This window comes from Micromesistius poutassou, assembly GCF_964030765.1.
Source record: "Micromesistius poutassou genome assembly, chromosome: 20".
Taxonomy (NCBI): Eukaryota; Metazoa; Chordata; class Actinopteri; order Gadiformes; family Gadidae; genus Micromesistius; species Micromesistius poutassou.
The window spans coordinates 7,967,522-7,995,100 of record NC_140290.1 but is presented as its reverse complement, the minus strand read 5'-3'; the positions used below and the strand labels follow the sequence as shown (position 1 = coordinate 7,995,100).

The window sequence follows — 27,579 nt, the reverse complement described above, 5'->3', positions numbered from 1 at the left end:
ATCATCATCATCATCATCATTCTCATCATCAATTTTAGTTGTCGTTGAAGTTGTTTCTAGCACATTCAGCTTTCAACGCATGTATTGTTCCCACTGTATTTCTCCTCTTCGCGCTCCTGCATATGATAAATGTACATGGTTTACATTCCTGAGGTGACCCCTAGTGTTACTCTGAGGTATAATATCTCAATCAGCGCATTGTGTGGTTGATTGAACTAATAATACAGTCAAGCTAAGATAGCATGCTGCTGCCACCCAGAGATAAGGGAGTGTGGTCCATATAGGTGCAAACGTTATCTTTTAGGGTTCCATATTATTTTCAACAGTCTATGATTAATAGTTAATTGTATTTTAACTACAGATATATTAACTTTATCTGACCGATCTGAATATTACTGACCAATATTACTAAAACAGTGTGAGATCTTCTCTATTGAAAATTTTTGATTTTACCCTATTAGACAATTCAATTATTTACCATATTTTGGATGGAATAATATTTTTTGCAGGTTTTTCCTCACCCGTAAATAAATTTTTGGTAGGATTATACAGGTATATTTAATGGGTTCATTGCACAGTTATATTTATACTTTTTTTTTTTTTTTTTATCATTTATTCGTTCATTTATTTTCACAAATGTATTAACCAAATATAACCAATAAAGGGCGACATTTCTGCTTTACAGAAATGTGAGGAGGGCGAGAAAAAGCCTAGAACGCAACTCGAAAGGTAGTCATTTCCTCCACTACTGCAATACTTCCAGTAATCGTTTAGTATTGTTTTGTTAGTAGGTGTTTTTTATAACCCATAAAGTTCAGATGCCCTTTCCATTCGGGAGTACAAACTACGCAGGAATTTATTATTTTAGGAAGCAGAAAGAAACATGTGACTTATCATAGTCACAAGCAAATTAAAGATACAATTAAGCAACCTGTAGACTATTATGCATCATTATTTGACCATTAAATACAAATAAAATACAAAAATACAAGAAAACTAACCAAAAAAGCGTACATGGACATATTATACTGTACAAAAGAGTGTTCAGTAATTTCCCAGGTTACACATGGTCATGAACGTCGCACTGGTTGCTGTCAGTCGGTGCGAGACTTGGTACAGCTGTCACACTGCTGCGAGGGCTTCAAGCTAGCGGCTTGAATCTCCTTTATAAGGTGGGTACCTTTCCGATCGTTCTTACAGTGTAACAACCTATAACTATATCACTGACAATGGAACCGGACGCTTTGACATTAGAGCAGATGTCAATATAATAGCTAATTGGCTAACGTTACACTTAGCCGCTAGTAGGTAGCGCTAGCATAACAGCCTGGATCCCACTTTATATCTAAACGCTGTCACCATCGCTTCCTACATCGCAGCGACTGCGTTTTGCATTGCTTGGTGTACGGTTCGATACACTATCTGTTGGTTTTGGACGTTGTCGTCTGTATTGTTTTCCCAAGTTACTGGTGATAAACGCTAGCATCATTTGATGTGCAGCCATATTAGCTTGTCAGTAACGCATGTATAGCTTGCTTGCGACTGACTGGCGTGGGGGCTCTCTCTATATATATATATAATATATATGAATCTCCTCTCCTATGGCTAACTATTGGTGGCGTGTTCGCTTTGTTCCAGTCCTTTTTACAAAGACGTTTACGACATGCCTGGGCTTTCCGCTGCACGTGTACATGACATGTTGGGCGTCGTTTGGAGGGAACATGCCATGCTGATGTGAAGACATAGGTGTTTGTGCAGCTGACGCCCTTACCACTTATTTTATTTCACTTAAGCTACACCCCAAAGTCACCTCCACTTGGAACTGAGTTATCGTGTTGAGACAACCTCCCAGACCTAAGATTAACTTCATGTTGCCAAGATAATTTTTGTATGCAGTCGACAAACCTGTTAAGCACAGTGGATGACGGCAACACAAGGCATTAAACATAACCTCCTGCAACAAAACACATTAACCTAGTTTATATGATAAAATAAACTTTACCTAAACTGAAGTATTGGCCAGGAATTATGATGACCGGAAACGGTCAACGTTTGTGTTGAACCCCTCACGCTCGAGTGATGGTGTAAACCTTCCAAATAGCTGATGACCCTAAAGACTCTTGTCTTGTCTTATTCTAATAGAGCAGCAGTACTTAGAGTTTCCTAGTTGTAGGCAGGATGGCCAGAGGGCATCAGAAGCTTCAGTCCCAGCAGAAGAATGCAAAGAAGCAGGCGGAGATGAAGAAGGCCAAGGGACATGACCAGAAGACAGCAGCCAAGGCAGCTCTGGTTTTCACCTGCCTGGTCTGCAAGGTAAGGACCCATATGGGCTTGTCTACGTTCTGGGGGAAAGGGTTGGATCTTTTTCAACTATTAAACCGATAAGTAATAGTCTGGATAGTCTAGTGGTTAGGGTGTTTGAATCCCTGCCTTAAGGTTCTGGCTTTGAACCCCAAAATCCACAGCCTATCTGTACTGGCATCGTTGAGCAAAATGGCTTACCCCTACCAGTTCATTAATGACAAGAAGTGAATGTCCCAAATTCGTTACCAATTTTTTGTCAACAATGCTGATCATTTGTCCGAGAAGATAAAGCGTTGAATCTGCGCTGCTTCGGCACCCTGACGACAAAGAAAATGACATCCTACTGTTCCTTGCGTCCCACTTGGCAGAAGCATTTAGCATCGCTGTTCACACGCAGCCGTCATACATAACCGCTGTTACGTCACCCCACATCTCTCCTTCCCCCCAGTCCCAGATGCCAGACCCCAAGACCTTCAAGCAGCACTTTGAGAGCAAGCACCCCAAGTGTCCAATGCCCCCTGAGCTAGAAGATGTGGAGGCATAGAGCGCTGCAGTCACTGGACCCCAACACACACACACACACACACACACACACACACACACACACACACACACACACACACACACACACACACACACACACACACACACACACACACACACACACACACACACACACACACACGCGCACACACGCACACACATGCACACACTCACACACACTGTCTCAATGAAAGCTGAACTACTCAAGGCCCTTCACAAACTTTGCACTTGTCTGAATTTGATAGGACTGGATTGATTATCGTTGTTATTAGAATCATAAGTTTGATTACAGGTCTGTTGGTTTCATGTTTTTGTTCTTGTTCAATGTTTCTCCAAATGCAAGTCACATAGTTCAGGTCACTGAAAGTCACGGATCACCGTGGCATCAAGTGATAAACAAAAACAAAGGATTCAGTACTACTACTGCAGGTTCTGAATGTCATTCACACAGTTTCACTCGCTTTTGCTGCCTTGAAATAACACTGTCTGTTGTTCTTTTGGGACAAACTCAAATGGTAAAAATATAAATAATGATAAATAATAACAATAATAATAAAATACACATTAAACACAAGCTACTGATATAATTATTCCTTAATTTAGCCCTGATAATGGCACTCTCTTAACCTTGTGCTAATCCCTATGCCGTGCGTTCCATTAGCTGTAAAAAATAAAAGAAGAATGAAGGCATTTCTTCCATTGCATTTTCAGCGCTTTGTCGCAAAACAGCAATTGTTATATATTATTCCATCAAGTGTACATCAACATGGATATGGTGCTGCTTTTTATTTCTTCCTTGACAACTGTTGACATTGAATTGTTAGATTGGTGTCTGCTGTGTAATGTTAGTTATTTTTTAGGACTCTGATTTTAATTTCAGTTTGTTTGTTTTAGTTACTTTTCTCTCCTTTAAATATTTCATTGTGTCTTTCCAACCTTTCTTCTAGTTTCAACATAATACTGCTGGCTGTCTAATATGCTCGTGCTTGAAACACAGAAGCACCAAATGCCCGAAATGATGTAATATAACATTTTAATAAAAAATTACTTTGTTTATGTTTGCCTTTTCTTGAAAGCTTTTAGTCATGGGATGGTTATTTTATTGTTGTAATAATAGTTGCAAAAACAGTGGAATAATAAAGGAAAATCGGTCGACTGTTATACTGTGTGCATGCTTATCTCTGGAAATGTTGTGACTTATGATTAGTTCCCTGAAACTGCCCGTCTGGGCATTTCCCACAGCTATTTGTTGAAGATGTGTCCATTTGAACATGACTCGTGCACATGTTTTATGTCCTCAATGTGTTTTTATGTAAATTCATCAATGGAGATGAATTTGGTTTTTGCCAGATTCCCCTTGCTCAATGGCATTTATACCTCAAAATCATTGAAAGGAAAATAAAGACCAAGTTGAACCGTAAATTAGTTGGTCAATTTGTATCAAAGTGTCATCATTCTCTAGAATACTAATTTAAAAGGAATGTTGTTCCATGGTAGTGTGGCTACAATATTCATTCGATTTTTTGATTCATATGGTAGATAATAGATAATATTTGAATACAATTGGACAAATGTTAGTACGTGTGAGTCGTAGCATAGATCATAGCTCTTGCATCTGCTAAATTGACCAGGAGTGGGGTGTGCGATTGTGCGTCCAGTAGATGGCAGTGTTGCACTCTTTTTACCAGGATCCATGGAATTACTTGACGTTTAGTGGATTAAGCCTGGGACACTTGAGGCCTCCCTCACACTCAATCACTTACAAAAATGACCGACATAGAAGCACACATTTGTACCAGATATTCATTAGGAAAAGAGTGACTGGGGGTGCGGGGTGCTGCCGAACGTCGATCACCGGTTGCCTTGGCAGCACCTGACGTCATTGGTCCCGGTCGGTCCCTGCTGCTGTTTCTTTGATTGGAGGGAAACCCCGTGGATGCGAGCAGTATACGCTTCAGGAAGGGCCATCAGCTGTGTTGCGGATCGGGATCAAAAACAAACTATTAACTCAGGTTGGTTTCCATCAATTGCTTTGGCGATAAACACTCACACATAACCTACACATCGCTCACGTGTCTTATTCTCGTAACGGTAAAGCGGGTGGATCTTTTGTTTTTATCACAAGCCGCCGTTTCGACGTCCGAGTGGAGCGACATCAGTGATGCTCCGCGGCTCATTGTTTGGCCCTTATTGAATGAGAGTGGAGAATGGGGCTCGATCCGCTAAGGGGGTCCGTGTACCTCTTTCCTCGGCCTCGTTTTCCAACATTTAACGCGCTACCATCGCGGCAAACACGCTCTGTCGGTCGGAAAACGAGCGTGTAAAAAAGGAGACGGAACAGTTGTATCTTTTTCAGGAAATGGAAAAGGGCGTTCACTCACCCGCTACTAGCCTCCTTCATTCATGTCGGAGTGAGTCAATGGTACCGTGATTTTTTTTCTTTTTCTCTGCTTCCGTTTATTTGTCTTTCGGTAAAAATAGAAATAGGTTTACGTGGTGTTTATAAGCGATGTCGTCTTTTGTGTTTAGTTATTCTGTGTAGGGTCCGTGTGTTTATTATTAATGATGCGGGTAGGGAAGTATGTATGGATTCTGAAGAGCGGATAACTGATGGGTCAAATGCTAGGGTTACGTAATGTTGGATCACGATCGTAGTACTACAACTGATCAAGGCATCAAAAGCTTTGGTGCTTTTCTTTAAGAACATATATATATATATATATATATATATATATATATGTGTGAGGATTACACCATTTATCTTCCTTAAATGCATATAAAACACATGCAAATCATCAATGTTTAAATTTGGTCTTATAGAAAACTCCACAGAAAACAGCACGGCGCGAAGTTTAGTATTGCAACAGCTTGCTCCCATTTTTTAGAGTGCTTTGGTTTAATAAAATGTCTATAAAACCAGTCCTTGGTTCCTATTAGAGGTGTCCTTACCTTGCCTTGAGCACGACACCTCACCCCATAACTGCTTCTGCTCAGGTGCTTCTGCTGAAGTTACTAAAACCCTTTAGAGACAACCCTATTACAATAAATCAACGCTTAAAAGAGTAATCGGGGGTTTAAGTATTTTTTTTAAATTAAATTATTTTAATATTTTCAAACATAAAATCAACCCCCGCCCTCTTCTGTCATCCCTTCCTCCACCCTAACTCTCCCTCTTAAGCTTTCCCACACCTCCATTAACCTTGTCTTCCCCCATCCTGCCCTGCCCTCATTTGCTGTGTTGTCTGTTCTACTGTCTCACAATCATTCTCATATCCTCTTAAAGGTGCGGTGTAGTAAATTTATTTTAGAAGCATTTTGATCATATTTGATAATTCTCATTACATCTGGACATAATCGACAAATGAAATGCTCTGACGAAAAAAATCGGTGTGATAAAACCATACAATCATTACATTCGGCCTGAACAAAACATTATTTTGGGCGCCTCGGCCCTGGGAGAGGCCTGAAGGGGAGGGGTGGACTCTTAACCGTTGGATACTTTTAAAATCGAGCTAACTCTGGCTGGTGTCTCCAAAGTGCCTACTCCACCTTTAAACCCTCTCCCCCCCCCCCCCCCCCCCCCCCCCCCACCCCCCCCCCCCGCAGCAGAACTTGCATAAAGGCAGACGGCAGCCATGACGGACAAGGAGGAACAGGTGCAGAAGGCCAAGCTGGCGGAGCAGGCGGAGCGCTACGACGACATGGCGGCGGCCATGAAGGCGGTGACAGAGGAGGGCTCGGAGCTCAGCAATGAGGAGCGCAACCTGCTGTCCGTGGCCTACAAGAACGTGGTGGGGGCGCGGCGCTCGTCCTGGCGGGTGGTGTCCAGCATGGAGCAGAAGTCAGAGGGCAGCGACAAGGCGGCGCTCGCCAAGGAGTACCGAGAGAAGATCGAGAAGGAGCTGACGGAGATCTGCCAGGACGTCCTGGTGAGGGGGGGGGGGGGGGGGGGGCGGTGGGATGATGGGGGAGGAGGATGGGATGACGACGGCGGTGGTGGTAGTGTTGGGCGGGGCAAAGTTAGTGACATCACAGGTCGAGGGGTGGTGTTGGGTGGGGGGGGGGGGGTGTTAGGGACATCACAGGTGGATGGGTGGGAGGGGTGTTAGGGACATTACCATTTGGGGGGTGGGACTGTGGTGGTGGTGTCAAAAATAGGGGTTGGGAGGGTGTTGATGTTGGTGTCATCACAAGGGGAAGCTGGTGGTTTCAGGTCGGGGGATGTTACGGAGCTGGTGGGGGGATGATGGGGGACATCACGTGTGGGGGATGGGTCTGTGCGGCTGGGGCGTGGCTGAAGGTGTTCCATACCCTATTGCCCTAATGCTGTCTTAATTCATGTAAACCGTGCATTTAAAGGGTTTCTATTTTACCACCAGGTATGCTGTTACATTACAAGCATTTCAACATCTTACCGGTAATTGACATCATAGCTAGGAGTGTCCACCCAGATGTATGATGGATGGATCAACCTGCTAGCCTACCCAGTGGACTGTACCAACTGGGAGGGGTGCTAGGTGGATCTATCTACATCGGGTTTTTTTAAATGGCTTGTAATGTCTAATCAACAGCACACATGGTTATGCCAATGCCCCACCTGAAATAGATAAGGTGGGACAATAAAACGGGATATCCTTTAAAGGCGGGGCATGTTTATCGGCAGTGTGTGCAGTCTCCTGGTCTTGTCCCCCACATGACCACATGATGTAAATCTGCTGCCAAGTGATGTCCGTAGACATGCAAACTATGGCAATGATAAAACCTTGTCCTAATATGAACCCAATAGAAACAATGATGGCCGAGCCTGTCATTTCCTGTGTATTCCTTCTTTTTGTGATTTTTACAAAGGCAGCCATTACATATTTCACCTATGGCGCTGTCGGTAAAACGTAAACAACATAGCCGTTGTTCTCCCTTTCTATTTTACAAGTTTTGCTGGCCTTGCTTTACTAGCTTTGATGGCTAACTATGCAAAATAAGTAAATAAATAAAGCTAATGTGGTTACTCTTATAAAGTGTGTGTGCGTGTGTGAGAGACGATGAAAAGTGTGTCACAGATATTTTATATTTCGGCCGCCTTCAGTATTATGACAGGTTGACCGGGTGATTGGCAGGACTTTGATTTCAAGCAGAGACACAGATGTTGTTGTTGGCTCAGAATCGCCCCTTGACCGGCATGCCCAAGTCCTGGTTTTGATTGACAGTGAGGCCGTTCCTAGGCAGACAGGTTGGAGGGTGAGGTAGCCCTTGGCATTAGGATGCGTTCTGCAATATAAAACCATGGAAGTCTCTTCCTTTAAAAGATAAGCAACACAGGCAGACCAAACCACACCGCCTCTGGGTATTCAACCGAGCATCTCCTATAACAAGCGGAATACAGAAGATTGTTCTGTTCGAAGTAGGGACTTTTTTTTTTACGCTTTTATCTGATGATCCCTATTCCCACAGGGAACTTCAGCTCTGTTAATTCCATTAGATATGTTATCTAACCATTCCTTTTGTGATTCATGACTCCTCTGTTCAACCCTAACCTGGTGATAGTACTGGTATCGTTGGCGTTGCTAACAGAGCTCTCTGCGTTGCCAGGGCCTGCTGGATGGCCACCTGATCCCCAAAGCCACGCCGGCTGACAGCAAGGTGTTCTACCTGAAGATGAAGGGGGACTACTACCGCTACCTGGCCGAAGTGGCCACAGGGGAGGAGAAGGATGGTGAGTACTGCACCTGAAGTTTATTTTAGTGCCTGAAAGGATAAGTTAACCCCTAGATTTTTGTTCAGACGACCACTGTTCCAAGGCTAAGAATTTCATAAAAAGCAATCCATCCATAGTAATGTAATCTTTTTTCCATATTCACAAAGGATTGTCACAAAGGGTTTGAAATCTTTCTACATTCTACATTTAAATCTAGATTATAAGTGGTGTAAGAAATACCATAAAACTGTAATCGAATACAAGGTCCAAATCTAAACCACTGGCTCCGCACCCATGCTTGACCAAGTGTGACGTTTGCTTTGATAACGTTTGACAATTTATTATGTTTTTTACGACTACCTTTTTTCCCCCCCAGATTGCAATATCCGTTTGGTTCTGCTAAAACATTGATTAACTTATTCTTGTCAATCATCGTAAATTCTGATGTTAGGTGTCCCTGTGTAGCTTAGCAGAACAGGGTTCAATTCACACTCCCAGGGCCATGCTAAGAATGTATGGACCACATATTCTGAGGTGCTTTTGGTAAGAGGACCAGCATAAATTTTATTTTTTTCCGGAACACATCATAGTGGGTCTTCAGATGGATTTACTGTTGATGCATCTGAATCCTTTTTACGCAGTGTGCCTTGGCACAGTTATAAAATAGATAGATCAATCAATTTAGCATTTTGACAAAGCTTTGGCAGGTCGTTAAGGTAATGTAATTAGCTCCATAATGTCCCAGATTGGTTTATTCTGATGCATAATTATTGATCTATGTGAAATTAAAGATGATAAATAATTTGACTCAGTGTCAGGATCTAGCGGTGTACAGTATTAACAAACCGTAGCATTCTGCTTCTCAGTTGGCTGTTAGGGCAGAGCTCTCCTTCCTCTAGTCTACAGTAGAATATCTGCCTTTCATAGTTCTCCTCTCCCAAAAAAAACGAAAAGAACCCCCGATGGTTTCCATGGTAACAAGTAATCCGGGCATCCTGATCAGACCACTGTCTTTCCACAGGCTGGACAGGCCAACGCCTTTTCAACAACTGTTCATGCCTGAGTCCTTAAAACATACTCACTCACTCACTCTCTCACTCTCTCTCTCAAGACCTTGACCCATAATTGTCTGCACCTCCCCATCATGAGCACAGGACGCTGCTGGGTTGTCATGGTAACAGCAGCATGAGGTCGCCATCAGTTGTTCGCTCAAAGGCCTGTTTTTCTTCTTTTTATAAGCTGGTTCCTGCAGGATTTTGTTTTGCTAGAAAAATATTGCTAAGCAGAATGGTTTGATGTGTTAACTTTTCATGTGATCGATTTTGAGTCAGATATTCCCTTAGAAATTGTGCTCTGATATTCTGTCCTACTCATTCATAGTGCCACTAACAAACAATTCATATATCTTGTTTTTGTATTCTTTGTATATTGTGTATAAATGTTTATAGATTGTGTTTTATAGCTACTCTTCATAGTGCCAAGTAGTTCTCTCCTCAAGTCCATTGAGGTTGATCTGGAGCAACGAGTCCTACTCGCCCTAATACTTACCATAGCTATTTTAGTCTCAGAATATCTCCTTCCACTATGCAAGTCAAACCTACAATCATAGGCTTCTACAGTAATGCCAGCAAGCCAACTTTAGATTGTTGCTTTGGACCATTTATAATGCTCACATTTTTGAGTTTCTCTCGTTGAATTATCATTTGATAGTTCTTCGCTTGTCAAATAGTCGAAGGGCAGAAGGAAGATCCAAAGGTGGCTGGCTGTTGGGCACACATACTCTATTCATGACTTCAAAACTTCTTGAATATCTTTAAAATTTCCCCCATGGCAATGCAATGTTTGCCTCCCAAATAAAATCTTGAGATATTATGGCTAGCTGTTGTACCGTGTTGTGCACTCATCAGAACCAAGAGAAAAAGATCCAATTAAGATCAACCTCAAATGGTTTAATATCCAACCTTTGGGGTCCAAACCTCTTTGATTACGTGTGCCACATGATGGAGCACGTGGCCCTCAGAATTTGGATGGTTGAATCTAAGACTAAGCCGACTCGACTAAGCTGTACCAAGTCGGTCTAACGTCACCAGAGGGGCCCTGGCGAGAGTGACAAACCCTGTCAGGAGTGAGTCATGAAGCGCTTGTGATTAAGGAACGGAAGTGGTTCATTAGTCACAGCTTACCATCAGGAACGTGTGAGAGTGTGCCCGCCAGCAGACGTGGATTGTGAGACCTGAGTCGTTCCACAAACAGACCTCTCCAGTGCAGTTCTTTCACCATTGGTTTGAGCTGGATCCATGTCCCACCTGTTCAGCACGGCCCTTGTACATAGACTCCATACAAGGACTGCCCTTGCTAAAACGTGTGTGCTGGGTTTGCGTCCCTGCAGTCATCATCAAGAGCTCCCAGGAGGCCTACCAGGAGGCGTCTGACATCAGCGCCAGCGACATGCAGCCCACCCACCCCATCCGCCTGGGCCTGGCCCTCAACTTCTCCGTCTTCTACTATGAGATCCTCAACTCTCCCGAGAAGGCCTGCAAGCTGGCCAAGACGGTGAGCACTCCGGCCTTGTTGTTGCCGTTATTCATTTAGCTGTGTGTTGTTGTTGTGTGTTGATCCTTGTTTTAAAGGGTTCAATTGAGTGAAACAATATTTGAAATCGGTCCAGTATTGAGCGAAAGCGCGTCAGTGATTTTAGCCCCTTTGCGACTGTGATGTTACCCTGAGGGGCAATAGAAGCCCTGTCAATGTACGTCCTCTGAAAGAGCTTGATTTGTCACTGTCAGGCTCAGATTGTTATTACAGGTGTCTAACAACATTATGGATAGAAACCCTACAGCAAAATACCACTTTTTCGGTTATTGTGTTATTTTATTGTTTTTTTTATTGATTAAAGAAAAAATTGTAATTGAAAATCATTTTGCAGTAGTTTTACACACCTTTTTTAAATACATTTTATATTGTGTGAATGTGTATTATTGCATTGTTTTGGAGCAGGGTATATAGTTAAATAGTAAGAACCCGGTTGGTTTGCCAACGTTTAGGGGCTGTCAATGGCTCCCTCCCGGGAACGTCACGACAGTATTTGCGACCACAGGACGTATAGTTCACATCTGTGCTCACGACCGTGGTCAGTTGGCCTCAAACCCCCTGTCTCTCAACCCTTCTCCACCAGGCCTTTGACGACGCCATTGCCATGCTGGACTCCCTGAACAGCGACTCGTACAAAGACAGCACCCTAATCATGCAGCTGCTCCGCGACAATCTGACAGTGAGTGTCCCTCCTTCCCACCTTCCTCCCCAAACCTATAGGTGCTTGGTGCCCTCCTTGTTTGCGTGTGTGTACATGTGTGACTAACCCTGCCTTCTCTATGTGTGTTCCAGCTGTGGACGTCAGACACCCAGGGAGAGGGAGACGAGCCAGAGCCAGAGCCAGAGCCAGAGGAGCCAGCAGAGCCAGCAGAGCCAGCAGAGAACAACTAGTCTCCAAATCTGTCTTTAAAACGGAAAAAAAAGAACCCACATTTTTTACCTCTCACCAGCCTAATTTGTGTGTGTGTGTGTCGGCCTGTATGTAATGTGTGTGGTTGTGTGCAATCATGCATGCACAGCTAAGTATGTATGCTGGCACTTCACTCAATGTGTGTGTGTGTGTGTGTGTGTGGGTACGTGGAGTGTGTGTGTGTGTGTGTGTGGGTGCATGGAGTGTGTGTGTGTGTGTGTATGTATGCTCTTTTAAGGGCCACAGTGGATATGACTTTCTGATCTGTCTGATATTCTTTGATTTTTCTTTGGCGCATTACTCATATGAAAAAAAGAATACAGTTTGACCTGCCTACCCTGTTTGTTAAGAAGACTCAAAACTTCTCTCCTTGAGCAAACTAGCCTATTGTTGCTGCAGAAGGAAAAAACCTAAACAGTGTTTTCTTTTCTTTTTTTTTTATCTGACACAAAGGCTCATGGGATTGTTTTAGTGTGTGGGCCATTTGCCAAAACATTAGTATCAGTTGACGATTACAGAACTAAATCCATCCAAGTGACGCATCGTTTCACATTCTCCTTATTTTTTCTATGATTTGTGACCTGTGCAGAATATTAATTTCCATACTACAATGAGGTACAGGCAAATTTATAGCGCATTATCCTGACAATATACTGTAACTTTGATTTGTCTCAGCTGTGTAAAGAATACCTTTTTCCATATGCATTTAAGTGGTTACCTTTTTTTATGTGTTCAGGTGTTTATAATTTTTTATATTGTATTCCTGCCGTCTCTTTTTAAGATACTTGTGATGTGTGTATGGTTCTCAATAGTAATTTGGGTGCAGGCAAAGGGCCGATTTGGGATTGGTAATTTATGCTTCTGAAATATTAACCCCCACAGGTGATAAATGGGCATTTTCACCTTTCTAGTACACTAAGAGAAAGCAAATAAGTTAAATTAAGTGATAAAACTCAATTGATTAGAAAGTGGCACTTTGGAGAAAGATGCACTATGTTTTGAATGAAAGTAGTAAAAATTGTTTAAGCAACCATACATATAACTTTGATCAAATATAAGGCATCTACAATTGTTCAAACTGACGACTTGTGTATCTGTTATTTAGGTTACATGCTTTCATGTTAGTGTGATTAAACATACTCAAAAATAGTTGTTCCTCCTTGTGTTGTTTTTTTAATGCAAGTGAACTATGGCTTTACAGCAAGGCTGGTACTGCATTCAATAATATTGTAGTTGATCCTTTACCATGCAGTACACTAAATTCCATTCTATGCACACAATGGACACTAAACATTAAGTAGTATGAGTATAATAGAAATATATTCTATAATAACCAAATATGACACATTCTGGATATCGGGTACATGCCAACTTGCAACTGGGGTCTGTTGTATACTAATAATTTTTCCATTTTTAAAAATTTTAAAACTGCATGAAATTGGATCTAAAAGAGTAGGAAGCTTAAGGTTTATTGTATAAATCGGTTTATTTGGCCCCTACAGCATGTCATTCCTGATACAAAGTCAGAAAATCCCCATTCAGACACACATGGCAATGTTGGCAACATTTTCAGCCAGTTTCAGCCGAGGACAGTAACTGCCATATGCTGTAGTTTCTGTTATTTCCCTGCGTCTGGTAGGTTAATTTGCATCTGGATGGGGGCGGGGGGGGGGCTGAATCTGCAGGGTTACGCTTGAATCCTTTGAAATTTCAGCAAACTTCCTTAACACTGCCACCCATAGGTGGTGACGGGAACTACAGTTTTGCGGCAGTAGCATGTTTTAGTAAGTTAGTTTTTTATTTTGTATTTGATTAAATTTACTGCAATCACAGCCGTGTTATCGTCATCAGCACACGTTTTCCTTTTGTGCTTAAATGTGAATACAATTGTGACCATTTTATTTAAACAGAGCATTCAGGGCTAGCCAACGCCCCTTTTCTCTCATTACCATAGCCGGTAGACGAGTGGTCCGTTTTGATGACGTTTCCTAGAGTATATAATCAGCCACTTCCCACAGCTCATCCCCCTCAACCCCGGCTGTTCGTGCTGTGTGAGTGCGTGTGTGCTCTTGAGCCCGCTCGGCACACATTCTATAAAAAAATAAAAATACAAAAAAAACTTAAAACACCAAAAACGCTTAAAAAATCTTAATTTCTTTTCTTTTTGTAACTACTTCGGTGAAGCTGGACTTCGACCCCTCCTCGAAGACTGGAAGACACAAGACTACGGCATTTTCAATCGACGTTTGATGCTAGTGAACAGGCCAAGTAGATATTTTATCATTACCCGTGGTTCAATTCGACTTAGAAAGTTTTAAAATTCCCGACCAACCGTAACACGGTCCGTTTTAAAACTCACCTTTACTAAACCGCATATTTTATTAGAACGCCGCAGTTGTCAAGTCGACGGTCGCCAAGCGTCCCGTTCCTTCCATTAACGTTACTAAAAACCGTGGCGCTTCCCCCCTCGATTTAGTTTCTCAAACGTCCGTATTTTCGGGTGACGTTCGCGTCTTCTAACGTTACCACCGGCGCCAAGATGAACCCCAGTGCTCCCAGTTACCCCATGGCCTCGCTCTACGTCGGGGATCTGCATCAAGATGTGACGGAGGCCATGCTGTACGAGAAATTCAGCCCGGCCGGGGCTATCCTTTCCATCCGTGTTTGTAGGGACATGATCACACGGCGGTCCCTCGGATATGCCTATGTCAACTTCCAGCAGCCGGCCGACGGTAGGTAATATATGTGTTACATGGGTGTAATGTGGAGTTAAAACGCATGTCGCGTTTTTTAAATGGCAGCTTGCGGTGCCCCCGTCTCTCCTCCACGTGACTGGGGCCGACATATTGTCGGGTTTTTTTTTTTCCGCACAAGTTGCGAAAAGACAGTTTGCCCTGCCCACTCTTGCAATGTGCTCCAGGAACTGGGTAATTCCTATTCCTAACCCATCCACATACCAGCAACTGCACATTTGTTAGTAGTCTGAGGCTACAAATCGGCACTCGAATGTCGTTTGGAGACTGATCAATTTGAATGTTGAACGTGAGCTCATTATTTGGCAGCGCCCCGTTTTTCCTCTTGAGAAGTTGCACAGGGTGGCTCAACCCGTCGACTCCGCCAAAAAATGTCTGCATTTCAGTGATAACAGCTTGGGACTTCAATTTTCCGCCTCCTTTTTGTTCGTTTGGGTGTCAGTTTGGCCAACCATAAATAATGACTTGTATATGCTGTTCAGAGCTGCTGTCAAGTGACATGGTTTTCCCCACTCAAGCATTTGTAGGTTATGTGTGCATTTATGTAAGGCTGTACACATAACAATATCATAGTGCTAGTTCGTTATAGTTTTGGAACTATTTAATTAGTATTAGGGCCAAGTTCTTGGTTCAAACCCAGTCCATAGAGACCTTCAGCAACATGGCCGAACCCATGTCCTCTCATTAATAACATGCACATGACAATGGATCTTATACATCAATGAATTGATAAATTTATAAATGCCAATTGATTTATTTGAATTGACAACTGTAAAGTCATTGTCATCTCTCTCGAAGAAGAGTTTTTCCTCTTCCAATAGTGTTGACCAATGGGGCATTAAAATAAACGTCCAGTCAGCCGTGGGACTGCTTTGTTGTTCAAACACTCCCCCACTGTTTCCCCCTCAGCCGAGCGTGCGCTGGACACCATGAACTTCGACGTGATCAAAGGGAGGCCGGTGCGTATCATGTGGTCGCAGCGGGACCCCTCGCTGAGGAAGAGCGGTGTCGGCAACATCTTCATCAAGAACCTGGACAAGTCCATCGACAACAAAGCCCTGTACGACACCTTCTCCGCATTCGGAAACATCCTCTCCTGCAAGGTAGGCGGCCAGGGCGAGGCCCACCCCCCTCCTCCCCGCCCCGATGGCCTACTCTAGTAGTAGGCCGGGCGGGGACTGGACATTTGCCCTGTGTTGGTTTTGTTGTTGTGACGTTGCATTTTGAATGTTGTGATATTCACAACGTAAAAAACGAGGCACAGTGACATGAATGATGTAACCATGAACAAGTGTGTTTTGAAAAGAGTGTTAACAGAAATCCTCTTGTAACCAAGGTACATTGGCCTTCATGTCAGCATGCTAACAGTTTGTAAACTCTCCCAAGCCTTATAAGAAGTGTTTTTGTGTGTGTGAAATAAAAGTTTGTACTTATACAGGCTTATGCCTTGTTCTGTGTTAAGACTCAATTGTACCTCTGCATGGACTAGCCACCAGAGATACATGGGTCTCTATTACATGTGCGTGTGTAGCCCACAGAGGGGTTTCACCTCAAAATGCACACCACGTGTCAGAGCTGTAATTGGCCCACATCTTCTTTTCTTTCGGGCTAATTTCTGCAGACGAGGAAAACAAATTAGCATATTTTTGATCACCTCCTACTAAAAGCCAAGGAGGTCTCCACCATGTTGATAATTTGAGGATGACTCATCATTCAGTTGTGAGACACATCTTCACATTATAAACAAAGATGCCAGTGAATTCGTTTTGTCTGTCTATGCGCAGAGCCTCCGACACTGAACCGTAAACAAAGGCGTAGATGCCCACACAGCAGTAAAATTCACCCTTTGGGAGTAACGCCATCTCAAAGCGGTTCACAATGTCTGCAAGTTTCAATTGCATTTGGTTGTGCATGAGCGTGCGGCTTATGTCTTGCATGGGTCTCTTCTCTTCAAGGTGGTTTGTGACGAGAATGGCTCAAAGGGCTACGGGTTTGTGCACTTTGAGACTCAGGAGGCGGCCGAACGAGCCATTGAGAAAATGAATGGCATGTTGCTCAATGACCGAAAAGTGTAAGTGTTTTAACTGCTAGTGTGTGAACTCGTTTTAATCGTTGCCATCTAGTCTAAATGAACATTAGACGATTCAGATACCAGTGAGTCATAATATGCACTTGGTTCTTATCAACTTCTTTCACCTTGAAAGAATAATGACATATGGTGGACAGATTGGTGCATTTAAACCTAGGTTATGCTTATTGCACCCAACAGACGTATAATTTTTAGTTATGTAGCATTGATAGATTTATGGAAGACCTTGAGATTTCTCAAGTCTTCCAATTTAAGAGCCACAGTCAACTCACTTCATTGAATACTTTTAAATGCTTCCAACATTTGTGTGCTGAAGTCATGTTTTGTCATTGCAGGTTTGTAGGCCGCTTCAAATCACGCAAAGAGCGGGAGCAGGAGCTGGGAGCGCGGGCCAGGGAGTTCACCAACGTCTACATCAAGAACTTCGGCGAAGACATGGACGACGAGAAGCTCCGGGAGTTCTTCGGCAGATATGGTCAGTTTGCAGCAACAGAAGCACACTGTTGGGCCCCCACAATGGGGTCTTTGACGACAGGGCTGCCTGAGAATGTTTACGGGTAAACACGGCCTATATAGAGGCTCCCGGATAAAGTGGATACGGATACGCCTCTAAATGAGCTGGGAAGAGAATTGGGTCGTAAAAAATAACACTTGTGCACTGCCGTGAACAAACGCCCCCCCCCATACGTGACGGACTGTGTATGACATTGCTTTTACCCTTCTTGAGTGTTGTGACCAAAACAAGTGCTTCAAAGTGTTTTCCCTGTTGTCTAGGCACCGCCATGAGCATCCGTGTCATGACGGACAACAGCGGCAAGTCACGGGGCTTTGGATTTGTCAGCTTTGAGCACCATGAGGACGCCCAGAAGGTGAGCGCCTCTCAAGAGCCTTCCCCCAGGGGCCCGAAGGCCCATCACAATCCCCATCTAATGGGTCTGGCTGGGATAGCCAGCTATAGCACCTCTGTGTATTCTTGCCTTTTAGTTCTGACTATCCATGGCGGTTCACAAGAGGGCTAAATAAGGTTCCCAGTTTTGTAAATCTTTGTACATGTTGTTCGTCGTTTAGAAATGTGATCACACAAGCTTTAGGACATGGGTTTCGATATAGTTAATAGAATGTTGATCCCTCCCGGTTTAATTAATCAAAGTCTGCAGCTTTGTCAAATTCGGTGCCACTTTCTCCGTGGGTCGCACCGGCCCAAACGGCTGCAACAGTGACTGTAGTTCATGGGCCCCAGACTCCCTCACTGTGGACACTGGGGACAAAATTGTACTACAAACAATAAAGTGAATAGCTGATTGCTTTGGCAGTGTGTTTGGCTTGTAAAATATCCACCTAATTGTCTTGAATAAATCTTTTAATTGATTAGTTAATTTACTCTCCATTGTTTGATTTGTGCCAGAACATTTTTGGAGAAAGAATCGCTTAACGTTGTGACTCGGCACTCACCAATGTGGTTGTTTTGATCTCTGGTTAGGCAGTGGATGAGATGAACGGCAAGGAGCTGAACGGCAAGCTGATCTACGTGGGCCGTGCCCAGAAGAAGGTTGAGAGGCAGACGGAACTCAAGCGCAAATTTGAGCAAATGAAACAGGACCGTATGACTCGCTACCAGGTGGGTTTTATGATTGTTGTGTCTTGCTTTTGGGTGACCTCAAGTGACTGCCTATTAATTTTACAGTGGCAGTATAATAAAAATAACACAACAAAGTGTTTTTGTTTAAATGAAAGGCCTTGTTTTGTGTGACCTTTTTGCTAACTGCCATCAATAATTGTCCCAGATTGTCCCATCACTGTTCACCTTAGTGGAAACTTAAATCAGCAATATGTGCCTAAATATAATTCTACCAATTTATAAGTATTAGATAGGAAGGATGCCATTGGTTCCGGTTGTCAAGTTATGTCATAAGTGCTTCACCCCTCAAAACTAGTTTTGCAACAAGCAAGTTTTGTTTTCCTGTTACTAGAATCTGATTTAAGAAACAGAAACTAAAGGAAATCAGGTTGTTAGGCGCGTATCAGTGCAGTATAACCCTCAGGATGACCTGGAGTACAGTATTGTCAAATGAAGTTGAGGTCTGTTTAACCTTTTATTTCTTGGATATAATTATATTTTTCTGATGTGACTATGAAGAGTCATGTGGAGGAATTATTTAAGTGATTGTTTAGCAGATTTTCGAGGGTTGAACCTTCTTTTTATATACAAGCTAGAGTACCAGTTCACTATGCTTGTTATCCCAAACCTTCAGTTATCTAAAACTCAAAGCAGTTAAAACATTGATGTGAGTTGCGCATTTGTGGGCGGCTTAAATAGTTAACTGCAACGATATCGCGATCCTTGATCAGTCATTAATGATTGCGTATGTTGTCGTCACAGTTTATGATCCTTTTGAAAAAAAACTGCTAACCCTTCCCAGTAGAATTGTGTAAAGCCGCAGCTTTGTCAAATTCGGTGCCACTCTCTGTGGGTCGCACCGGCCAAAACGGCTGCAACAGTCACTGTAGTTCATGGGCCCCAGGCTCCCTCACTGTGGGCACTGGGGACAAAATGTACTACATACAATAAAGTGGATAGTTTTGGTGATGGCTTGCTGATACTAATATGTGAAACGGTATCCAGAGAGTAGTGTTGTTGATGGTATTCCAAATAAAATGTGAAACGTAGTGCTCCAAGTGCCCTATATATTTCATATCCTCTAGGGTCAGATTATGGCAAGGCAACTTTATTTATATGGCACTTTTCATACATGAAGCAGACTGAAGGTGAATTATTCCACTGCAGAACTTTCATTCAGAATCTACAATTATTGGTTGCGTGTTTATAACCTATGCAAGATTTGCCTTTGAGGTTTGCATAGTGTCACATTCACGGCACCTTCCACAGTACATGTCTGAAGTCTCACCGCGTTCCCCCCTCCCCCCACAGGGCGTCAACCTGTACGTGAAGAACCTGGACGACGGGCTGGACGACGAGCGCCTCCGCAAGGAGTTCTCCCCGTTCGGTACTATCACCAGTGCCAAGGTGATGACTGAGGGCGGGCGCAGCAAGGGCTTCGGCTTTGTGTGCTTCTCCTCGCCGGAGGAGGCCACCAAGGCGGTGACGGAGATGAACGGGCGCATCGTGGCCACCAAGCCCCTCTACGTGGCACTGGCCCAGCGCAAGGAGGAGCGGCAGGCGCACCTCACCAACCAGTACATGCAGCGCATGGCCAGCGTGCGCGCCGTGCCCAACCCAGTCATCAACCCCTACCAGGCGGCGCCGCCCTCGGGCTACTTCATGGCCACCATCCCGCAGGCCCCCAACCGCCCCGCCTACTACCCCGCCGCCGGGCAGATGGCCCAGATCCGGCCCAGCCCCCGGTGGGCCACCCAGGGTGTGCGACCACAGCGTGAGTAGCGACCCCAGTGCAGCCACCGGCGTTCCTGGCCTGGAACGCCGCGCGCTCTCCTGATGCAATGTTGGCTGATGGATTTACAGGATGGCTTTAGTGTTTGGGTTGGGTGGTCCTAATTGCTGTGTGTGTCTGTGTGTGTAGACTTCCAGAACATACCAGGTGTCATGCGTCCGTCGGCCCCACGGCCCCAGGGCTTCAGCACCATGCGGCCCACCTCCCAGATGCCCCGCATGATGTCCACCCAGCGTGTCGGTCAGTCGTCCTCTTCTGTTACTTGGATAGCCAGTGACGCTAGAGATTCAGCAGAAATGCATTTGATCAACAATGGATCTTGACAGAGATCAGAAATATTTTCTGCATGGAGTTGCTAATATAGTCTGTCTAGGTTGGGTCAGTAACCTTGGGTTCACAAGAAGGCTAAATAGGGTTCCCAGTTTTGTGCATTTTTTGTACATCTTGTTGTTTAGAAATGTAATCACACACAAGCTTTAGGACATGGGTTCAATGTCGTTTACAGAATGTTGATCCCTCCCGGTTGAATTAAAGTCTGCAGCTTTGTCAAATTCGGTGCCACTCTCCGTGGGTCGCACCGGCCAAAAGGGCTGCAACAGTGACTGTAGTTCATGGGCCCCAGAGTCCCTCACTGTGGGCACTGGGGACAAAATGTACTACATACAACAAAGTTAATAGCTGATATCTTTCCTGTTTTGTTGAACCCTTATTATCTAAAGGCAACAACGTTTGTACTACAGAGAATGAAGTTGTAGGTTAAATGTTAATTCACTTTTGTCTCCTTCCAAAGGATGCATTTTCTGTTGCTGTAGTAGACAAGGAATATCCATTTTTGATTTTAAATCAAATTTTAAACCGTTTGTCCCCTCAGCAGCTCAGACCATGGGGCCCCGGCCGACCAACGCCGCCGCTGTCGCTGCGTCCCAGCTGCGCGGCGTCCCCCAATACAAGTACACCCCAGGGGTCCGCAACTCCCATCAGCACATGCCCCAGCAGACCCAGGCCCCCATGCAGCAGGTACCCAGCCCTGCAGCACCCGGCCTTGAAGCGTTTTCCTTGATGTCCTTGCTTTAAGGATTGTTTAGTGGTATGGAAGTTTGACTTCCAGTCGAAAAGGTTCTGGGTTCCAACACTATGTCCATAGTCTACGTGTGGGCATTGCTGAGCAACGTGCCTAACCCTTACTTGCTTATTAATGAATCTGAAAGAATTCACCAAGTCGCTATGGGTTAAAGTGTCTGCTAAGAGTATGCAACCATTAGCATCACTGCTATAATCTTCCAAGTTTTTATAAATGGGGGAGAGGAAATGCTCAACTGACTAATGGGGAACTGGGATGAATGTGTTGGTTAATGGTATGGGTTGGATGTTGAGTTGTATAGCCTTTAGTTATGTCTTTCTCAACAATTCATACATGGGTTTTTTTTTAAGTGTATTTGAAAGACACTTTACCTACTTGAGGGACAGTGGGGAAAGTATTAAAACTAGACAGTAGCTGTCTAGTTTTGTACATTTTTTGTTAAGTTGTTCTTGTCATTTAGAAATGTAATCACACAAGCTTAAGGACATTAGTTTCAATGTAGTTAACAGAATGTTGATCCCGGTTTAATTAATCAAAGTCTGCAGCTTTGTCAAATTCGGTGCCACTTTCTCCGTGGGTCGTACCGGCCCAAACGGCTGCAACAGTGACTGTAGTTCATGGGCCCCAGAGTCCCTCACTGTGGACACTGGGGACAAAATTGTACTACAAACAATAAGTGAATAGCTGATTGCTTTCCTGTTTTGGTGAACCCTTATTATCTAAAGGCGACGATGTTTACTACAGAGAACAAAGTTGTATGTTAAATGCTAATTCAATGTCTAATTGGTTGTTTTGGGCAGTCTGCTGTTCACGTGCAGGGCCAGGAGCCATTGACGTCCTCCATGCTGGCTGCAGCACCTCCCCAGGAACAGAAGCAGATGCTGGGTAAGTTCCACCTGCATGCTGCTTTACAGTTGGGTATCAAAATACAATGGTAACCCCAGTCCCTTCCCAACACTTAAGAACTGTCTCTCTCCCTCTCTGCCCATCTTTGCACCAGGTGAGCGTCTCTTCCCACTCATCCAGACGATGCACCCCAGCCTGGCGGGGAAGATCACCGGCATGCTGCTGGAGATCGACAACTCGGAGCTGCTCCATATGCTGGAGTCCCCCGAATCCCTCCGCTCAAAGGTTAGTCCCTCCTCCGTTTGAACCTCTCGCTCTCCATGGCAACCACTTGCATCCGTTTTAGATGAGGCTCCTCTATTTCAACCAATCCTTCATTTGGCACTACTCGCCTCTATTTCAACCACTCCATTTTTTTCAACCAGACATCTCCATATCAGCAACTCTCCTCCATTTAACACCAGGCACCTCCATTTTCAAAGAGTTGCTGACTATTTGAGACCTTGAACATCCATGGCAACCACACTCACTTCCATGGAAACAACTTAACCGCCGCCATTTTGACCCAGGCACCCCCATCTCAAATCCACTCGGGTCTCTATCTCAAATCCACTCAGATCTCCATTTCAACTCCTCTCAGATCTCTATTTCCACCCCACTCATATCACCATTTCAACCCCTTCCAATGTTTTCCCAGTTTCCAAGCACTCAGCTACAAACAGCTGATTGGTTTGAGTCTAGGGATGAGTGGGGTTGAAATTGGCTGGAGTAATCGAAAGTGTAAAGTAGATTGTATTAATAGTGAAGTGACATCAAGCCATGCTATTCCCCCCCCCCCCCCTCCAGGTGGATGAGGCGGTGGCTGTGCTGCAGGCCCACCAGGCCAAGGAGGCTGCCCAGAAGCCTGTGTCCAACACTGCTGTCCCAGCTGTCTGAAATACCATCCCACCACTGAAGTACTTGGTACGACCCATATCCTCAAAAGCCCTCCCTGGGAGAATTGTCAAAAGTCTGCAGCTGTGTCAAATTCGGTGCTACTTTCTCTGTGGGTAGCACCGGCCAAAATGGCTGCCACAGTGACTGTAGTTCATGGGCCCCAGAGTCCCTCACTTTGGGCACTGGGGACAAAATTGTACTACACACAATTAAGTTTAAAAGGCAAATTGTTATTGTCTCTAGCCAAAGCTTTTTTCTCTGTTGCGACAGTCGAACAGGGAGGCCACACCCTCAAATGGTAGCTACTATACGTCACCATTGCAAGAGGACACAATCTATTTGCATATGCTGCCCCCGTCTTTGATGCTTAGCCTAAGGGACTTAGGCCAGTATCATATGCAGGAACTTTGATTTATTTGTAATTGCATTGCCTTCGCCTTAGCAAACGCTATAAAGGAGTGTATTTGCTTAGTAATGTGGATCTTCCCCCAGCCTTTCGGGAAAGGTAATTGTAAAAATTGCTTGCTTATTTCCACAGCCATGTGTTGAAATTTGTTTCCTCACTAATGACCATGGATGTCATTGTGCCTTGTGTCTTCAGGAACAGGCGAGACCTGCGATGTACAGCTTCACCGAGGAGGAGGAGAAAATAAACATTGAAAAAGCGAAAATGCAGAAAACAAAACAAAGCAAAAAGAAGCTAAATGACAAAAAAGAAGGAAAGAAAGGAACTGTCCGGCCGGGCCTAGTGAAGTTACCACTAGTTCCTGTTCGCTTATTTGAACAAAAATACAAAAAAAGAGAAAATTTAGAAAATTTAAAAATGATAAGAGTTTTGGGGGTTTTAAGAGGAGATTCCACCGGGAATTGAGAGTTGATGAAAGCATTCCTATATTGTTCGGACGTTTTATCCCTTTTATTGTTTTTGACTGACGGAATTGCAGGGAGAACCTAGCATTGCGACTTTACCCTTGACATTTGCTTGCTTGAATTAAAGTTATAAATTAAAAATCTGCCTCCTTATTTTATCTAAATGGATTGATTGTGCTACAGATATTGGTCTGTTTTGCTGCAGTTTAGTTCTGAAAGTTCTACTCTTTCAGTTTGGGGTTAAGTTCTTGATTCAAAGCTGTAGGGCAATTTAGTATAGGTGTTCAAATTAGCCCTTTTGTTTAAACCTGCGCTAACTTTAGTTGGTGCTTTTTCTGTTATTTAACTCCAACACTATTGGAGTTTTCAAGATTAAAGTAACAATCATCAAGTCAATCATCCAAGGGTTGGATGTCGATACTCCAGGGGCGTTTCTAGGATTTGAGTACATTTAGATAAAGCTTGGACACCTGTCCGGTGATCCTCCTTGTTATTTTCTTTTATAATTAAGTGATTTTTTTTATGACATTTTATACACTCTGGAAGCTGCATTTACATTCAGAGTACAGCCCTTAAGCGTTCACAAATTTAAATGTGTACCTCCAAAAATGTGTATACTTAAATAATTAATTCCAATGTTTAAAATAGTGGAAAGTAATTAGTATTAATATTGAGTGGAAGAAGAATACTTAACAACTGCATTGCAATATGCACGTGTGCCCAGTATCTACATTTCTTCATTTATAAATGATTTGGGGCTGAAGCCTTAACGCAGAGACCACTCTGAAACGTTAGTTAAAGCTACAGCCACTAGAGGCCGCTGATGAGTGAACCTGCATAGTGCAGGTTTAACCAGTACCGTTAAAGGACCCATGACATGCCATCAGGTGTGAGTGTGATTAGCCGTTGCAAGCCGTTATGGAAATCTGCCCCTTATGACATCTCAAGTGGGCGTGTCCAGCTAGATGTGTGACGTATAGATGAGCAATGTTTGCTACAGTCCACTGCGGCCGGTAGACTGATCTATCCAGCACACATCTAGGTGGACTCCCACTTGTGATGTCATAAGGGGTAGATTTCCAAAATTGTAACGGCTAATCACGCCACACCTGGTGGCATGTCATGGGACCTTTAAGTTAGTACCTCAATCCAATTCTCAGGAAGCCAATTACAGTACTACCAATTTATATACCGGTAGTATACATTTATATGTATGATATATAACTACAATGTCAAGCTATTGGTCCACAGAAACTCCGCCCTGACTCAAACTCTCAGCTATTTGTCCTATTTTCCTCAATCAATTTTAAAAGTTTTTAAAAAGACCAAGAAGTGAAAGCAACTCATGAATAGAAACCACACATCCATACTTTTTTAAAGTTGTTTTTATTGTGCTTCTGTTGACATCTAGCACACATTTTCGGCCGCTACCACCCTTCCACCAACACATCCAAACAGTTCTGATGTAGCTGGAACCACTGGAAAGTGGAGTGTGTTAGAGACACCGCCACGGACATAGTTCTAGGCGGCCCCCTGGTGGCGCAACAAGGACATCTGACACAACTACAGGGTGGTGGGGGTTTAGTTGGTGATGGCCTTGGCCTGGTCCACCAGCTTGCGGAGCATACCCTCCAGCTCGCTCTGGAACTCATCCACGAAGGGCTTGAGCTTCTCCTGCACGTTCTCGGCCAGGGGGCTGACTTTCTCCTGGACGGTGGCGGCCAGAGGGGCAAGGTTCTCCTGGATCTGGGTCATGATGGGCTCCAGCTGGGTCCTCCCGTCCTCGATGAGGGTCCTGAGATGGAGCGTGAGGGAAAAGGGAAGGAGAGGTGAGGGTTGGATGGAGGACGAGACGTCGGTCAACAATTCAAAGGTTTCCCATGCATATCTTTATTTCTGTGACTCAGGCTCAAAGTAGGTTAAGATCAATCGTAGACCTGCTGACAAGCTAAGTTTCGCTGATATCACTATTCCATTACTCTTGGTAAGTGGTTGTTGGACCGGTCAGCAATAAGTAACCATTACCATACAGAGCCCCTCAGAAGAAAAGTTCAGACAATATGAGAACCCTGATACAGCTATTGTATCAGGGTGACCGTGCCCCCCCCCCCCCCCGGCTACCCCTTGGGGGCGCCACTGCAGTCATTGACCGAGATGTTAAACTCGCACTTCGAATCAACTACATTCATCTATTGTTTTTCGTTGTTATTGCTGTTTTTAGCTCTCTGGGATGTTGAATGTTTAATACAGTGATTGTGTCCAAGACGACAATTAAGGTTCATCTTGTCTTATGGTATGTAGCCTACGAGCCGTGTATACTCACTGAGACTGGAGGGTCTCGGACAGCTTCTGAACAGTGGCCATCAGCTCAGTCTTCATGCCCTCGAAGAACTGAGTCATCTTCTCCAGCTCTGGGCTCTGGTCGACGGCAAGAGTTCCTGTGGATAGGCGCAACCGATTGAACTAGGTTTTCAAACTTTAGTATTTTTTTAAGTGCGTAGGCGTATAGTACAGAATATTATATATTTTTTATTGTTTTTTTCTAAATGTTATATTTGTGTTTTTTATTTGTTTTTATAATTGTCCTACCTTGTGCCAGAGCCAGCACGACAATAGCGGCGATGAGTGTGTATTTCATGGCTGTGAGTTGGAAGGATCAGCTGAAAAAACAAAAAGTATGATTCGATCATTAGTCCCTTGATTACATCGTGTGCAATCAAGACGCATGACAACTAATCCGATTTTCAACGTCTGATGTTACCATTACTATTATTACATGAGCATTTACCCCCATCCAATGTAAAAGCCCTCCAGGACGTTACAAGGTTGAATAGGCCTTTTTTTTTTTTTTTACCTCAATACTTTATTTATTGAATACTTTCAAAAAACAAATTGCCCTACTCCTAATCCGACTTAATGGCCATAAAGGGATAATAATCAGCATTTTATTGTTGTGTTTTTCCAAGCACAGCAATTAAAATGGAATCGTTTAACAGTTTTAATTCATCTTAGTTGTGTATAAAGAAGAAAATCTCACAGTCCGGACCTCTGATTTGTTGGAAATTCAGACCAATTAACTATCAAATAAATTAGCTACTTATTGGAATACATTCCTGAGATAATCTACAAGGAACTGATGAACATGAATTGTGTTCATGATAACTACTAATTCAGTTAAAATGCATGTCTATAGCTTTCATATAATGAAAAAACTCCAAACACAGTGAAAAACTAAATAAAAAAAGGAAGACACTTACCTGTAGTGCAAGGAAAATTGGACCTGATGGTACTTTCCCTGTCGAATCCCCTGCTTCTTATAGTGGAGACCGCTCTACACAATCTGCCCACAGCTCCGCTCCTATTGGACGAGATGGGTCCGGTGACGCCATCTCATAGGTTGATAGTGTTGGCTGAAGTGACATGGCGCGTCTGACCCTTGTTGTTCACTACGCCAACTGGCTAATCTTAATCAAAGTCCAATAGTCCCTGGCCTGCGAAAGAACGCTGACTTCTTCAACTCCGAGGGTGTTTTATCATCTGAATGTTGATGAAC

At 43.8% G+C, this 27,579-nt stretch overlaps 4 protein-coding genes and 5 non-coding genes across 12 annotated transcripts; 8 read left to right on the top strand and 1 right to left on the bottom strand.

The window, feature by feature from the left end:
- Positions 1–1,077: 1,077 nt before the first annotated feature.
- Positions 1,078–3,903, top strand: znf706 (zinc finger protein 706). 2 transcript variants are annotated; one of them, XM_084485138.1, is made up of 3 exons: positions 1,078–1,172; positions 2,143–2,313; positions 2,753–3,903. In XM_084485138.1, exons 2-3 carry the CDS (start codon positions 2,179–2,181, stop codon positions 2,846–2,848), a joined length of 231 nt encoding a protein of 76 aa, XP_084341264.1. In that variant the 5' UTR covers positions 1,078–1,172; positions 2,143–2,178; the 3' UTR covers positions 2,849–3,903. The 2 variants fall into 2 exon arrangements, with proteins under 2 accessions (XP_084341264.1, XP_084341265.1); XM_084485139.1 differs by having other exon boundaries at positions 1,100–1,172; positions 2,148–2,313.
- Positions 3,904–4,789: 886 nt separating this feature from the next.
- Positions 4,790–13,184, top strand: ywhaz (tyrosine 3-monooxygenase/tryptophan 5-monooxygenase activation protein, zeta polypeptide). 2 transcript variants are annotated; one of them, XM_084485126.1, is made up of 6 exons: positions 4,790–4,859; positions 6,454–6,776; positions 8,434–8,557; positions 10,929–11,092; positions 11,715–11,810; positions 11,924–13,184. In XM_084485126.1, exons 2-6 carry the CDS (start codon positions 6,483–6,485, stop codon positions 12,020–12,022), a joined length of 777 nt encoding a protein of 258 aa, XP_084341252.1. In that variant the 5' UTR covers positions 4,790–4,859; positions 6,454–6,482; the 3' UTR covers positions 12,023–13,184. The 2 variants fall into 2 exon arrangements, with proteins under 2 accessions (XP_084341252.1, XP_084341253.1); XM_084485127.1 differs by having other exon boundaries at positions 4,792–4,859; positions 6,457–6,776.
- An 886-nt stretch (positions 13,185–14,070) lies between these two features.
- pabpc1b (poly A binding protein, cytoplasmic 1 b) lies at positions 14,071–24,179 on the top strand. 2 transcript variants are annotated; one of them, XM_084484930.1, is made up of 13 exons: positions 14,071–14,773; positions 15,704–15,897; positions 16,750–16,865; positions 17,219–17,358; positions 17,658–17,752; positions 18,364–18,501; positions 19,813–20,275; positions 20,423–20,533; positions 21,168–21,310; positions 22,175–22,259; positions 22,375–22,505; positions 23,067–23,183; positions 23,758–24,179. In XM_084484930.1, the coding sequence occupies exons 1-12, from the start codon at positions 14,581–14,583 to the stop codon at positions 23,154–23,156; spliced, it is 1,899 nt and encodes a 632-aa protein (XP_084341056.1). In that variant the 5' UTR covers positions 14,071–14,580; the 3' UTR covers positions 23,157–23,183; positions 23,758–24,179. The 2 variants fall into 2 exon arrangements, with proteins under 2 accessions (XP_084341056.1, XP_084341055.1); XM_084484929.1 differs by having other exon boundaries at positions 21,165–21,310.
- On the top strand, positions 18,036–18,170 carry LOC311365634 (small nucleolar RNA SNORA5). Its single transcript, XR_014639464.1, has one exon. It is a non-coding gene; the product is annotated as a small nucleolar RNA SNORA5 (small nucleolar RNA).
- LOC311365632 (small nucleolar RNA SNORA5) lies at positions 19,320–19,451 on the top strand. Its single transcript, XR_014639462.1, has one exon. It is a non-coding gene; the product is annotated as a small nucleolar RNA SNORA5 (small nucleolar RNA).
- On the top strand, positions 20,830–20,961 carry LOC311365633 (small nucleolar RNA SNORA5). The gene has a single exon (XR_014639463.1). It is a non-coding gene; the product is annotated as a small nucleolar RNA SNORA5 (small nucleolar RNA).
- Positions 21,915–22,049, top strand: LOC311365635 (small nucleolar RNA SNORA5). Its single transcript, XR_014639465.1, has one exon. It is a non-coding gene; the product is annotated as a small nucleolar RNA SNORA5 (small nucleolar RNA).
- On the top strand, positions 23,233–23,367 carry LOC311365631 (small nucleolar RNA SNORA5). The gene has a single exon (XR_014639461.1). It is a non-coding gene; the product is annotated as a small nucleolar RNA SNORA5 (small nucleolar RNA).
- A 1,214-nt stretch (positions 24,180–25,393) lies between the features above and the next one.
- On the bottom strand, positions 25,394–27,367 carry LOC311365038 (type-4 ice-structuring protein). The gene is made up of 4 exons (XM_084484558.1): positions 27,284–27,367; positions 26,616–26,686; positions 26,350–26,464; positions 25,394–25,821 (listed from the first exon to the last, which is right to left on the bottom strand). Exons 2-4 carry the CDS (start codon positions 26,662–26,664, stop codon positions 25,608–25,610), a joined length of 378 nt encoding a protein of 125 aa, XP_084340684.1. The 5' UTR covers positions 26,665–26,686; positions 27,284–27,367; the 3' UTR covers positions 25,394–25,607.
- Between the last annotated feature and the right edge of the window lie 212 nt (positions 27,368–27,579).